Source organism: Lagopus leucura, unplaced genomic scaffold, assembly GCF_019238085.1.
Source record: "Lagopus leucura isolate 7727_CA_CO unplaced genomic scaffold, USGS_WTPT01 Super-Scaffold_100016, whole genome shotgun sequence".
Taxonomy (NCBI): Eukaryota; Metazoa; Chordata; class Aves; order Galliformes; family Phasianidae; genus Lagopus; species Lagopus leucura.
In genome coordinates this window covers 13,293,886-13,308,214 of record NW_024962270.1, presented here as the reverse complement: position 1 = coordinate 13,308,214, position 14,329 = coordinate 13,293,886, and the positions used below count along the sequence as shown (strand labels likewise).

The following is a 14,329-nucleotide window of genomic DNA, read 5'->3' as shown; positions in this document are numbered from 1 at the left end:
TAGAACCCAGCTACAGGAAAAAAGAACCTCTAGAACAAAGTAAAATGTGTGAATCCTCAAATGCTATGGCAAGAGACAATGCAAGAATTACTTAAGCTGAACAACAGCTTCATCCCTAACACCTCAAAATCTCAAAATCAACACTTTCTCAAAACCTTTTTTTTATCCATGACTCAAAGTTCATGCACAACTTAGAGATATGCAGGGACCTACACAACTATGCTTTGTGTGTGTGGTTGTTTTTGTTTTTTGTTTTTCTTTTTTAAAGTTAATTCTTCGGTGTTATTTCCTCTAAATAGAGTACTGTGCTGTTGCCATTCTGTGAATGCCATTCTGATTGCTGGCTCTGCGTTTTTCTAAAACGTGAGTCCTGAAGGCCCTGGCAGATCCTTGCAAAACTGGTTAAAACGTCATTCATTTTACTTACAGAGGTACAAATCCCCCTTACCAATGGTGCAGTGGTCCCCTTCCCATCCGGGGCTGCACTCACACTTCCCATCTTTGCACTGCCCGTGCTCAGCGCAGTGGGAATGGCAGGTGCGCTCCTCACAGGTGGGTCCCACCCAGCCCTCCTCACACTGGCAGATTCCTCTCGAACACACACCGTGGCTGCCGCAGTCCAGGGTACACAGCTCTGCACAGGAATACAGAAACACATCACGTGAAAGAGCAACTTCATACCGCAGGTGGACTTTGCGCTGATGCTAAATGCAATCACTTCTATCCTAACAGCGATCAAACATGGGATTCTGTCACCTAGCACAGACCTCACACAACGTGGCTGCATCCTTCTTTAACAGCGTGTATTGGACTAGAGATTATAGTGATGGCTTTGCACACGGGGGAGCAATGGGTCCTAATCAGGTGCTAGTGACACAACAGTCCACGTCCTTTGGCTGATTTCAGCTGAGAACATGTCATAACTGTTGGGCTGTGCAGGCTGGAGAAGCCTAATGGGAGGCTGTGAGAAGGAAGGAGACAGAGTCCTTAGTGGGGTCTGTTGTGACAGGACAAGGGGTAAATGGTTTCAAACAAGAAGAGAGGAGCTTTAGATTGGATATAAGGAAGAAGTTTAATGGAATAAAGGCAGTTTATGGTGGTGCTCCATCTCTGGAGACACTCAAGGTCAGGCTGGACTGGGCTCCGAGCACATGATGGAACTATAGTGTCCCTGTTCAGTGCAGGAAGTTGGACTAGCTGACCTTTAAAGGTCCCTTCCAACTCAATTTATTCTATAAATCTATGATAGCCATGCCCACGAGCTCGTTTCTGAAATTTGTTATAGACTCAAACACTGTGTGTGGGATGAGCTAAAGGATAAAGTGGCGTTCTGAACACACAAAAGCAAACCAGCCTTTGATTCATTCAGATGTTTGCAGTGGAGGTAAAATGGCCTTCCCTTGCAGTACAGTGAACCAGCAAGAAGCCAGCACAGAAAGAAGGGGAGCCTGCATCCCATTCCACTGAAGCTACCACAGCTCTGCCTGGTTCGGAGAGAGCTTTCAAGGTTTAAGTCTCTCTCCTTTTTTTTTTTTTTTTTTTTCTCCCTTCCTTCCTTCCTCTCATGAGTCAACTGTTAAAAACCAGAGGAACTGTGTCAGGAAGGCAGGAGCACCTCCTGCACTTTGCTCCAAACAATTCCTCCACCTGGGCGCTGGGGAATGCACAGTGAATTGGAATGGGAGTCCTGAACTGCTTCAATACATCAAAATATGCCAATTGCAATTCTGCTTCCACTTAGACTAAAGTTATTCTGTGAAAAGAATGGCTTCATTATAGGGGTTCTGTGCAGTTTGATTTTATTTAGAATAATTAGTGTCAGGAGACAGAATTTGCTTGTTATTCGGCAATTAACCTGCCACAGAAATGTTTCCTCCTTTTTCTTCTTGGAGAGCAGCTGATAGCACAAGTGTGAGCCAAGTAACCATGCCTGCTCCGATTTCAAATGTCAATGTTACATATTTAGTTGTGGGAAGATTTTTCCCTTGACAGATCTTAAATAGTGATCATTTATACCCTGGAACTATTGTATATAAACATGCTTAAAAGCATTTGTAGCGATAAATGCTGTCACTGAACATGCCAAGCCAAATTTTTAAAGTTTAAATTGAAATCTGATCAATTCCAATCATTTTAACATAACAAGAAAAGCAGCACAGAAACTGAACCACGCTGAGACCAATGTGCCTGGGATCTAATTCGAGTTAGATTTCAGCCCTTATTTGCTCTCGTCAACAGCCTGCATAATGCACAGAGTGCAATTGAAAGGAATGGTGAGTGACAAACTGTGGCAGAGTGAGGTCAAACTCAAAACCACCTTCAGAACCTGGAGGTGTGGTAAAGAACAATGAAAGATGCAATGAAAGCAATTGCAAAGTGCTGTGCCTGAGGAACTCAAAACCAACTACATAAAAAGTAATTAATTTTTCTATTCAGACAGGGACTAGAGTTACATTGGAGAGCAAAATAAACACAATTATCTGTTGCTATTCTCACAAAAAGAGAAAATTGTACGTCCTTTTGTATGTAAGACCAGAAAAGAGACTGCTCTGCCAAATACAACTGCAAAGATGCCTCAAATGAAAAACTCTGCTGAAGCTGGGGAATTGTTCTTTAGAAAGACTTGATTGCTACCTGCTGATCGTGTATTAATCTAATGCTTCATGCTTTGGGCTGCCTGCCTTGCAGGTTCTGGGCAGGATTTCTTCCCTGTCACCACACGATTCGGTTTGACTTCTTTCCTTGGCTACTTGATCCTTGAAAAGCTGGGATACTGCTCAGGGGGCACCGGATTGCAGGGGAGAGCCTCCTTTGTTACTTCTTTGGTATTAGAGTCACTCAAATACTTTTTGGTCCTGTGATCAGGGATCACAAAAGTGATCATGGCATCCATCTACCTTCTGATCATAGGACCATCAGGTATCACAAAAGCATCCCCCCTGCCCCTCAGCCAGCCAGAGGACAACTGGCATTTCTTTCACTTACCTTTATACCATGGGGCACAGGCAAACTCCTGAGAATTAAATCCAATGAATCACCTGCTACTTCAAGGATTTAGGCTGCTGGAGGGATGCCTTTGATCTCTCCTGATCTCCCTGTAGTTCATTATAATTATAGTGCTTGCTATTTTACTTTAAGTGGCATAGATTGTTAAGAGGATTTTAAGAAATATTCCATGGCTTACACTATGCTGGGATAAGTGAAGCACAGAAGGTTGTTTTTTTTTTTAACTCTTATGGATTGAGTGCCTACTAGTTTTTGCAGATGTGGTACTGTTTTAGCTCAACCAATGCCAAAACTCCAGGGACTATTCTAGGAACACACAAGAGAGCCCGTGGCAGTGTATGCTGGAAATGTTGAAGTGGAGAAACTAGGTGATACATAGAGCTTCTGATCTTGTCAGCAGCTCAGGCAGCTTCCTCCACTTCTCTAACTGTAAATAAAACAAAGAACCAGCTGTGGAAAACCTTGAACACATTCTCATACACGGCATGACTTCCTTCTGCTTGTCTACCCCACAGAGTCTGATCTCGACATCTGCATCCTCCAAAGAAACAAAGAAATAGCAGGGGGAGGAAATGTAGGCACAACTCTACTGCTGGGATGTAGAATTTGACTATATTCCCACTTTACAACCTAAGGAAATAGACCCTAAAATACTGGACACTTTTCCATTGTTTTCTCCATGTTTCCAGCCTCTTTTATCTATTTCACACAAGGAATAAAACATTTATACACTATTTAAGCACATTAATATAATTAGATTAATAAAGTGGAAACAAAGAATACCCTAGGCCAGACAGTACATGCTGTAAGCACCAGATTAGAAAGAAAAGCAAAGTCCTTGTTTTTCTGTTTGGACCAGACACCTTCCCCAGTAGCAGTCATCCAACTGCTCAGCCCACTCATCCTTTATGGCCATGAGGCCAATTTTAGGAGCTGTTTCAGTGATTTAATGTGAGGCTTCAGAAACACTGCTTAATGTGTTAATGTGGTCTTCTGAAAAGCAAATCCCAGATTCTTCCCAGACCTCTCATGCAAAGCAAGGGAAATCAAGCCTAACACCATTATTTTTATAACATGATAGTACACACAGATTCAATTTGCAGCTAATTCAAACAACTAAGATTAAAGAAAAGAACGGTCAGTTTAATTTGTCCTCTTTTTAAATGCAAAACAATTCCTAGTTCCTTCTGTGGATAAACAATGATGGATGACATCTATCTGGACTTCTACAAAGTCTCTGACATGGTCCCTCATCACATCCTTCTCTTTAAATTGGAAAGGTGTGGATTTGAAGGATGGACTGTTCGATGGATTAGGAACTGGCTGGCTCGATACTGGCAAAGGGTTGTGATCAAAGGTTCTGTGCCAGGGTGGAGGCTGATCACAAGCGGTGTCCCTCAGGGATCGGTGCTCTTCTATATCTTCATCAATGACAAAGATGTTGACACTGAGTGCACCCTCAGGGAGTCTGCAGATGACACCAAGCTGAGCGGTGCAGTCGATACATTGGAAGGAAGGGAAGCCATCCAGAGGGACCTGGACAGGCTGGAGAAGTGGGTCCATGAGAACATAATCATGTTCAATAAGGCCAAGTGCAATAAGGCTGGGGCAATCCCAAGTGCTTACAGAGACTGGGCAAAGAACCCCTTGCAAGCGGCCCTGTGGAGAAGGACTTGGGGGTTCTGGTGGATGAGAAGTTGGATATGAGCCAGCAGTGTGAGCCTGGAGCCGGGAAGGCCAACTGTGTTCTGGGTTGCATTAAAAAAGGGATCATTGTGGTCCTTTCCAACCCAGGCCACTGTATGATTCTATGATTCCACGAAGTACAGAAATATCAGCACAGTAAGAAATCACATTAGCATTTGTGTTTGTACCATGGGAGGGTTTCCACAGCACGACTAAATGAGACATTGAGTAGACAGTGATCAAATAGGAAATGAAGAAACAACCTGAAATAGACAAATGGCTTAAAACAAGTCTGATGTAAGAATTCAGAAAGTACAGAAGTCCTCAAGTCAGATGTCATCCAAGTTGTTGGCACATCCTCCTCCTTCCATAGCAGTTGGCCCTACAGGATTCAGAAGCACCCCAAAATGCAGTGAATGCTCAGGAAGGAGCCAGCAGAGCAAGGCATGGCTTTGAGACGTGTGTAGACACAGTAGCCAAGCCAGAGATCTTACCTGTATGTGAATCAGTAGTTCCACCCCCCTCCTCTCCATCCATCTCCTGGGTCTGTGTCCCTGGTCTTATCTGGAGCTTATTTGAAACTGGTGAGCTCACTCAGAACATCAAACTGGCAGATCATTGTTCACTTTATCATCCTAGATTAATACCCGACAGCTTGCTGAGTTAAATCAGCCCGCTGAGGGATAAGAGGAGCAATGTGGGCAGGGTAAAGGAGGAGATGCAGAGCCCAGCCTGTCTGGAGCTGTCCTGAGGAGCCACAGTCTTTGTCCCAAGGGAAAGTGACACATATTAGGTAACAAGGGAGGCAGATGACAGGAGGATACATTTTATATTAGAGAAGTGGACTTTGGGGAATATTTATTATAATATTCTGAAGCCTTTAGTTGTGCTGTTACATCATCAGTCTTTCTCACAAGGTGCAGTGCAACACGTAACTCACGAAGATCTTCATCTGCTTTGGTATTCAGGCTTGTGGACATGCACAAAAGCCATTTCCTCCCCTTCACTCTTGCTCACAGCTCCATGGGATGCCTCCTGCCCAGCTCTGCTGCCCGAGCTCCAGGCAGACTGCAGTGCTTGTGTAGGGCGCTGGGCTGGAGGCTGCTCCATGCTCAGACATCAGATCCTCAGCAGCTGCGAATTTTCTCTGCTCCTGGGAAACCAACAGTCACCCTAATTCACACTAATTAAAGGCTTTGTTTCAGTTTTTGTACCTGTACACTTCGCAATCAAAACAAGGTTCTCTAAGTGTAGAGCTGAGAAGTTAATTTCCTGATTTAAATAAACCTCAGCTGTGCAGGCTGACTGTGAGCAACACACTGGCAAATTGCTGGGAGCTGGCCTCAGCCGACCCCTGCAGTTTCTTATAGACTTTCATGAAATATAGCCTTTATCAAATCTAAAATTCAGATTCCCTGACTTAAACCAATTAATGAATAAGAGACTTAAAAAATGTTCAACTCAAGCAGTCTAGAATCCTTACTGACACGTCTTTAACTCTGAATGTTCATTAATTTTATTGAAGGAAGGCAAATGTGAGCTGTGAAGCATTATTTATTCTTGAGAACGAGACAAATATGTTGATCGTTCCTGAGCTAATCAAAAAAGCATTAAAAATTCACTCCACATTCTTCATTTTAATTATCTAAGTCAACAATGAGTTCTTTTAAATGTATTTTATAATATGTTTCTACTTACGTGATACGAAAAGGGAAATGAAAGCTAAATATTTTATAATTTGTAATGATAAGGGAAGATATTAATGTTAATTCAACATGTTTCAGGAAATTCATTCTTGGAAATTCACATAAAGAATACAAAAACATATGTAAGCAAAAGTGGTCCAATAATACGAAAACACTTTCATTTTACTTTTTATCACACATGATGAGGAGCCTTCCGTTACTGACTCTCTAAACCCTTCCATATCACATTCACAACTTTGCTATCCATTTTTTAATAAGTGGATTTCCATAAAGATTAGAAATTAATCTAACCCAACTTTCACCCAATATTCTTAACTGCTGGAGGCAGCAAAAATCACCTATCTAGGCCTAATAAAGAAAGTTTTTTCAATTTAAATATACATCACATTTAATAAGCTTGTATGATAATTTCAACAATGTTCCTGAGCTTTTTAAATTACATTCCCACTGTGTCCTGGAGACAACTACGTTCCAGCTTTCATTTTCAGCATCTGACTTTATTAACAATTTTTTTTACACCATAAAGAATTTCATAATGTTCAAGTTCTATAAGTTTCTAAGGCATTTGAGCTATTTTTTCCAGTGAAACCTAATGGAAAGCTGTCCCCATCGGTTACCTGGCAGAGTGCAGTAGAGAGATTTGATGTGGATACCAAGTTTTACAAACTTGTAATAAAAACTATACTATTTTTATGGCAGAGTTTATCTAATTTCCCTCATTTAAATAAACTCCTTTGGCATTCTGGGTGTTACAACTGCATCTGGGTTGGGCTCCTCCTACAGAGTTACAATCTGTCACTTGGGTGTGAATGTTTTTCACATTCCTAGCCAACCCCAGCTATGCCACTATGCTGCTCAGCCAAGGGCAGCTTTCCTATAGGGGCATCACAGAAGTGGGCATGGACTACAGCAGCATTCAGGGGTATCTGATCTTGAAGCTCAAGTTAAAAATCGGATGGACTTGGAAGCAGCTGCAGAACAACAGCCAGCTTTTGTGAGAGTGCTTCCTCCAGCAAACAGGACTGAGGTTCCTATGTGCAAGAGGCAGCATGGTCCCAAGCCATTACTGCTAACTTTTTATGAAATTTGGTGTCATGAAATAAAACTGTCCGGACAGATCATCACTGAAATGACTGACAACTGTTTTAATAAACAACAAACACATAAATGAAATTAATGGAAATTTACTAAAGATAGCGATGCAAAGGAATTCACATGATAATCTATAATCCATCCCTGTTTGAAATCCAGTCATGATTGGCATCCCTCAGCAAGCTCCCAGCAACAGAGAACCTACAAACAGCACTGAGTAACCAATCCCTACCATCCCCGAATTTCTGTAGCTGACAATACTTTTTCAGCCTAAATTTCTTTCTTGCTGCAATTCTTCTCATCCTTTTCCCCACGGATCACATACCTACACACCTGACAAGATCCCAGCAATTTGTGGATTTGAGCTTCGCATTTTAATTGTGTGAATAAATGCAAAGCAACACTTCCTTGTTAATTATATGACTACTTTAAAACGATTCCATTGAGTTGATTCTCACCCATACCTCCAAAAGCATTTCCACAGATGTTTCCAAAGATTCTGCTCTTGCCCAAGGTGGGAACACAGTGGTGCATCCCAATAAAAGGCACAAAGATTCAGACTCATCTCACCCAACTTGAGACATCTGCATCTGAAACAGTTTTCTACTGCAAATCTGGATCCACTTCAAAGCAGCAAAAACTTATCTTGCCAGTAGTATTATTAATACATTAACACACAGTGATCAAATATTTCTACCAAAGGCAAAATGAAGTTTCATTTTAAGCCTTTTCCCTGTAATCTTTATGCAGTAAACCTTTTGCCATGTTGCTTCACAGATATCCAACTACCTTTCTTATCTTCTTGCCACAGTCCAGAACACACAGAATGAAACCACTGGAACGAAAATAACCAGACCTCGCCATTTGTTGCTCATGATGGTTCACCATCAATCTACTGATGGTTTTAATTGCTTGCTGAAAATAATCCCACTATCATCTCTCTGTACCTAGTTCTAATGCATTAACTGCTCCATAAATAGCACTTCTGACTTCCAGCACAGACACTGCCATTAACACTATTGTGTATCTCAAAATATATGAATGCAATTTCATTAAAAAACAAAACAAAACACCACCACCATGATACTGTAATGTAACCTGTGATAATACTATTTAGACGGCATCTTTTTCACACTGGGGAGACTCCTATTCCTTCAAAATTTGCTTCTCTGAAAAAGTAATCGGTGAGCAAATAGAAAGGTCCCAGAGGCAGATTCTGCAGAAGCAGATGTGAATGACAGAGAAACTTTCCCTTTCTTGGATCTTTTATCACACTTTTCTTTTCAGCTTTATTTTTCATGTGATGAAGAATATTCTCTTCCTGATCCAAATCCAATTTGTATATATAAAAAACCTCGCCCTTTATCGATTTCACTATGGCTCAAAATGGTTTTTTTACAGTGGAAAAATTTAATCAATACAATCTTATGAATCTGGACTGGTAATGGTAAACACACTCACTGATATTTCATTTCAGGGAGCCAAAGCTCTGCAAATTGATACCACTGAAAAGAATTACTCATTTGCCACTGGGTATATCTCTGTTTACCCAGCCATAGTATTGGTGAAGCAGAATACGATTATGCTGTGCTGACACACAAGGGACTCTAGCTGCAGAACCTGTCTCGTTCTTAGAGATGATACACGTTGGCAGGTCAGATAAGGCCTTTGTGGGAAATGCTTAAAATAAATGAACTGCAACCCAACAGCAAGGAAGATGAGACTGACACAAAGGTGAGGAGAACCACAATGCTCTGACCAGCCCTGTTTTTTAGTGCCCTGTTTCCCACGTAAACGCTTCCTTGTCAAATCTGCTCCTGTTTTACAATTTGTCCCCACTATTTGATTTCCACTTGTACTTCTTGTAAAGCAGTGAAATTACAGTCGTCACTGGAGAATCATAGTCTGACTAATAAGCTCCGAATTCCTTCCCAATGTTCTGAGAACCACAAATGGAAATGCCTTGCAGTGTCTGCCTCATTTGATATTTTATGTGATCGGGAGACTAGTAAGAAAAAGCTGTTCAGAATAATCTATCCTGAGTCAAAATGGCTGAGATGTAGGCTATGAAAGCTTTGCCTTCATGTCCACTTACAGAGGAAAAATGCAATAGCCAGTTCCTTGGGCTGAAAAACAGTCATATAGGAAAATGGGAAACCTAAAGAGTAAGTGACAGACCACGAGAAACAGTTTGGGCAGGAGGCAATACATGATAATGATGAGAAGCCCAGAGAGCACCCGAATGGCTTAGCAGACAGAAAGGTAACAAGCAAAGAATTGGCTCTGCTGGTACTTTTAATAATGCTGTCTCACAGGCACAGCCTGAACTAATACAGCATCAAAGGAAAATAAAGATTTGGAAACAGCTGTTTGCAGCAAAGGTTCACAAGATTGCCTGAGTGGATCAGGGTATGTCTTTATACAAGCACTAAATCTTTCATGATACACAGAAGTATTATTATTAACACCAAATAGGGCTCTGCTCGGAACATGAAGTTTTCACAATTATTTAATCAGTAAATTTGATTAGTAATATTCAGTAAAGAAATAATGAATTATTTAAGCACCGCAAAGAGCAGACACCATCTGTAATACAGAGGTGTAGAAGCTGACCTCTAGCAAGTGAGTCTACTCACAAAAACTACAGTAGTGAAGATACATATTTTACTGAACACATCTTCAAAGGGCTCAGAACGCTGAAAAGTTGGGCATTCTGGTTCTCAAAATATTAGAGGAACATCTATTGAGAATCACTTGTGTAAAGGCAGTGGCAGCCCAAAAGTGGCATGCATGTACTTGTTGACTGATTGGGCGTGGGGCTGACCCTGAGAAGGAAGGGGGACAGTGGGGCACATTCAAAAGGACATCCATCCATTTTTACAATTCTTTTTTTTTCGGTGAAGGACACAACAGGAACATTGGATCAACTAAATGATTGGGAACATAGTGTTCCCGAGAAAAAATGTTTTTAGCACAGTAAAGATAGTAAAGAGGAGAAATTAAATGTCATTACCAGCTTCTGAGCAGCACCTCAGTGTCACAATCAAAAATAAAATTAGCTGAAGAGGTTGGAATTGCTTCCTCTCTTTTTAGCACAAATAAGGAGTTTCCTGGGGAAACTGAAGAGCCAAGCATAATGAGCTCTTCCACCGGAACCAGGAGCACAGCCCCAAGTCATGCAGTATTCGATGGCTTACTATGAACCTCGCTTGCACAGACTAGGAGCAGACATTTCTGTGCTCAGTGCTGTGTTTGTGAAGATCAGCACACTGCAGCTCTCAGCAAATAAACCATAACCTCCTCTGTGTCAGCAGCACTAATAGAAATAGCGACATGCGTCTGGCTGCTGCTGCTCTGCTTTGTTGCTGCTAATGCAAAGATGCAGCTCCTGGCTTGCACTTCTCTGGTACTGGTAAGAAGCAGCACCTTGTGCACACAGCCCTGGCTTTTCAATGTGAGCTGCTGCCCCACTCCTCAGCACCTTAGGCACAACTGCTTTCTAGATTTTAAGAAGCGAGTGTCCTTTATAACTCTGTGCTCCCTCTCCCTTCTACACTGCATGTAATTTTCCACTCACTCTTCATTTCTCCCTGGTTTTGCCCATGCTGGCACAACCTTGCTGAGCAGTGCAGTTGTCCTCCGGCCATGCTGCTGGGCACAGCCTGCTTGGAGGGAAGCTGTCCCTTCACAGCTGCCTCTCCCTGGGCACAGCTGGTGGGGCACAGCCCGGCTGTTTGGTAGCGAGGTGGATGGGCATGATGTGGGACTGAAAATAAAAAGACGTCATGTGAACTACCCGCTTTCTGCAGCACATCAGAAAATGATTTCGGAGCACAAGGTCGCAGATACCATTTTAACAATCTGCTCATAAAATGGCCAAGGCTTCCTAAATTAAAGAGCACATTGCTGCTACAGTACACAAGGAATTTATTCTCTATCACCCCTAACATTAGCTTGCATAATTACAGTAAGTCAAATTTTATTTTAAAACTGTTACTGAAGCCTAAACATTTAAGCAAAAGTCCTTGCTTAAAGAAGGCAGAGACCATGATTTCCTTAAAAGTCTACATATATTATCCTTGCAACAATCTACACAATCAAAAACCTTAAAAATGCAGAATGCAGGAGAAAAGAAAGTTTCCATGATTTCAACTTTTATCAGTAGCAATTTCCTATTTTCAGAAGTAACTTGAACTTAATAGAAAGAGTCTGCTGCATAAGTGTATTGAAATGATAGCTATTTTTGTAGAACTCTTACCATGACAATAAAAAATATTTTAAATAGCTGCTTTTCAGGGACCTGTGCGACACATCTTGCATAATAAATTTCAGAGGCACAAAAACTCTAGCTATCCTAGGGGTTTTTTGTACTCTTGCTCTCATCTGTGCTTTTTCAGCTGCAAGGAAGGGAAGCTGCCTCCTGCTATGAGCTCCCTTCTTTAAATGCTCCTGGCATGGGTAACTTGCTGGATATAATCACTGAGTTTGTCTTTGCAAATTAAAACGTGAAGGCCTGTGCATCTTTATTGCCCTTTTCTCCATCTCAGCTTTTCTATTCTTCCTCCATTACAGCACCAGCAGGAGCTTCCCACAACTTCCCTGCTTTACAGAGACCTCTTACAAAAGGGTTCTCACAGAGTATGATCCTTTCATATTCAGAGTCTCCATCTTGATATTTTCTTGCATAATGAGTGTTCACATAACTCCTTTCCATACGATAACCTATCAGTTTTTTTACTATGTTTTACTACAAAGTAAATCTTTCTACCAGATCACCTACCCTATAGTTGATAGGGATGAGACGCATAAGGGGATGTGGGCACCTAACTACCACTTTAAATGTCTGAGTTTAAAATTCAGGTTATAAAACCTTTTGCTCAGCTTACCTAAATCTGGATGTACTTAAACCACTTTGGCACTTGAATTGCTCCTAGAATCCCACTTATCTGCCAGGTTCAGCTACCGGATAATACCCAACCAAGGTCATACAGCTCTGCTTCAGTCTCTGTGACCTCACAGTTCACAAGGTCCTTACACAGTTGTTGACTGTGGATACTAATGAGTATTATCCTTAAAACAGATCTGCTGGATTAGGCCTAGAACAAACACGTTGAGGTGGATATTTCCTGCACACAATGCACTCCTGCACTCCTTATACAGACGCTATGCTAAGCGTGCAGAGGAAAATCTCTGTTAGCTATGTGAATGGAGGAGGGACAGGACAATAATGCTGTTGCCACAAGCAATTCACATATCTTGGTCCTGGATAAGGGAAGAGCTCCTGGGACAGGAGAATCCAGATTTGCAGCGATGGGTTCCTCCCAGGGGAATAAGTAATACTTGTCTGTGGACTGTAGCAGGATTTACATACCTGACTTTATTAAATCAGGTTTACATTTGAATTGGGGATATTTCTAGTAACTGCTGTATAGCTGCAGACAACAATAGATTAAGGATCTTAATTTTCAGGAAGGAAAAAGAAAGGAAAAAGACATTTTTGGCATATCTAGAAAATAAGCAGCACTCAGTTGAATCACAGAATCACCAAAGTTGGAAAAGACCCACAGGATCACCCAGTCCAACCATCCACCGATCGCCAAAACATCCCAACTTTCCTCACTGTATCTTCCATCCTTGACTTATCCAGTTTCTTAAATAGGGACATGACTACATCAGGTATTCCTGGTTCATGCTGGACCGATCTCAACATGTACGACAATTAATTTTTACTGGAGTGCTTCTTCATTGCTTTAAATTTCTCATGTTTAAAATTTTCCAGTAAAACATATTAGCCGTTCCAATCTTTAACTATTAAGCTTTTAATAGAAATCCATCTCACCAGATATCTTCTTGCAAACTCTTGCAACTCGACGGGAGATTCAAGTCAAATGAATCACACATCATTTTTTTCTATTCGATGAAATATACAGTAGTAAAAAGAGTCTTTCGACAATGTCAGACAACTTACAGCATGGAAAGCTTCAATCATCCTTTTAATTAGCAGAGCAGTAATAATCAAAGCTCTTCACAAATTAAAGAAAGCGGACAGTTAGATGAAATTAAGTAAGTCCATCATTTCTTCAGAGCAAAACAATGAAGGATACTTACAGTGTTAATTAAAAGATTCTTGAGATTTCTCTAAAATAGGGAGTAAAATGCCAACATGGAAAATAACAGTCTGCAGAAAATGTACAGTGGATTATATCACATACGGATCCGAACACTGCTGTGAGTTGTTTGTAGTGAATATCCTTGTCCTTGGCAAATCAGAATGACTGACACCCATAATTTGCAATTTCCTAAACCTGAAGAGTTTTCTGATTGCAATGAAATGGTTTTACCTAATTATTTTTTCAAGTTGCAGTTTTTGATGTTTAATTTTGAAATCAATTTGAGATGTCTTGAACTATATTAATACACTGTATTATGCCTTCATTTCTTTTTGAAGCACTTTACTTTAAAAAATGCATACTTCTAATGATTTTTAAATTACTCTACTCTGCACATATCAATTTACAACAATTACAACATTTTGCATTTTTCAAAGCACTTCAGTTTTAAAGAGGTTTTATGCCTTGCAAGATACTGAGGAAAGAGGCTGCTGATCCATTTTTACCCTTTGTAAAATTACCACCAATCTTGCTAGAGAGCTTAACCAAAAATAGATATGCTAAATATATACCATCTACATATAATCATTTTAGGATGAATGTTTTTGTGACTAAGAACTGCCAGTATTCTTTTCCCAATCATAATTAGGTTGCTTCAGTGGTATAAATGGATTCAGTGGAAGTATGACAAATGTCCTGGAGTAAGGAGGATGAAAACTGGCCTACTTT

The 14,329-nt window shown here is 40.8% G+C and overlaps 1 protein-coding gene across 1 annotated transcript in view; it reads right to left on the bottom strand.

Annotated features, from left to right (window-relative positions):
- TENM1 (teneurin transmembrane protein 1) overlaps positions 1-14,329 on the bottom strand; it is a 237,641-nt gene that overhangs the window by 88,978 nt on the left and 134,334 nt on the right. Inside the window, exon 12 of the mRNA XM_042876489.1 lies at positions 449-634. Within this exon, the coding sequence (XP_042732423.1) occupies positions 449-634 (186 nt within the window). The remainder of the gene's footprint in view (positions 1-448; positions 635-14,329) is intronic.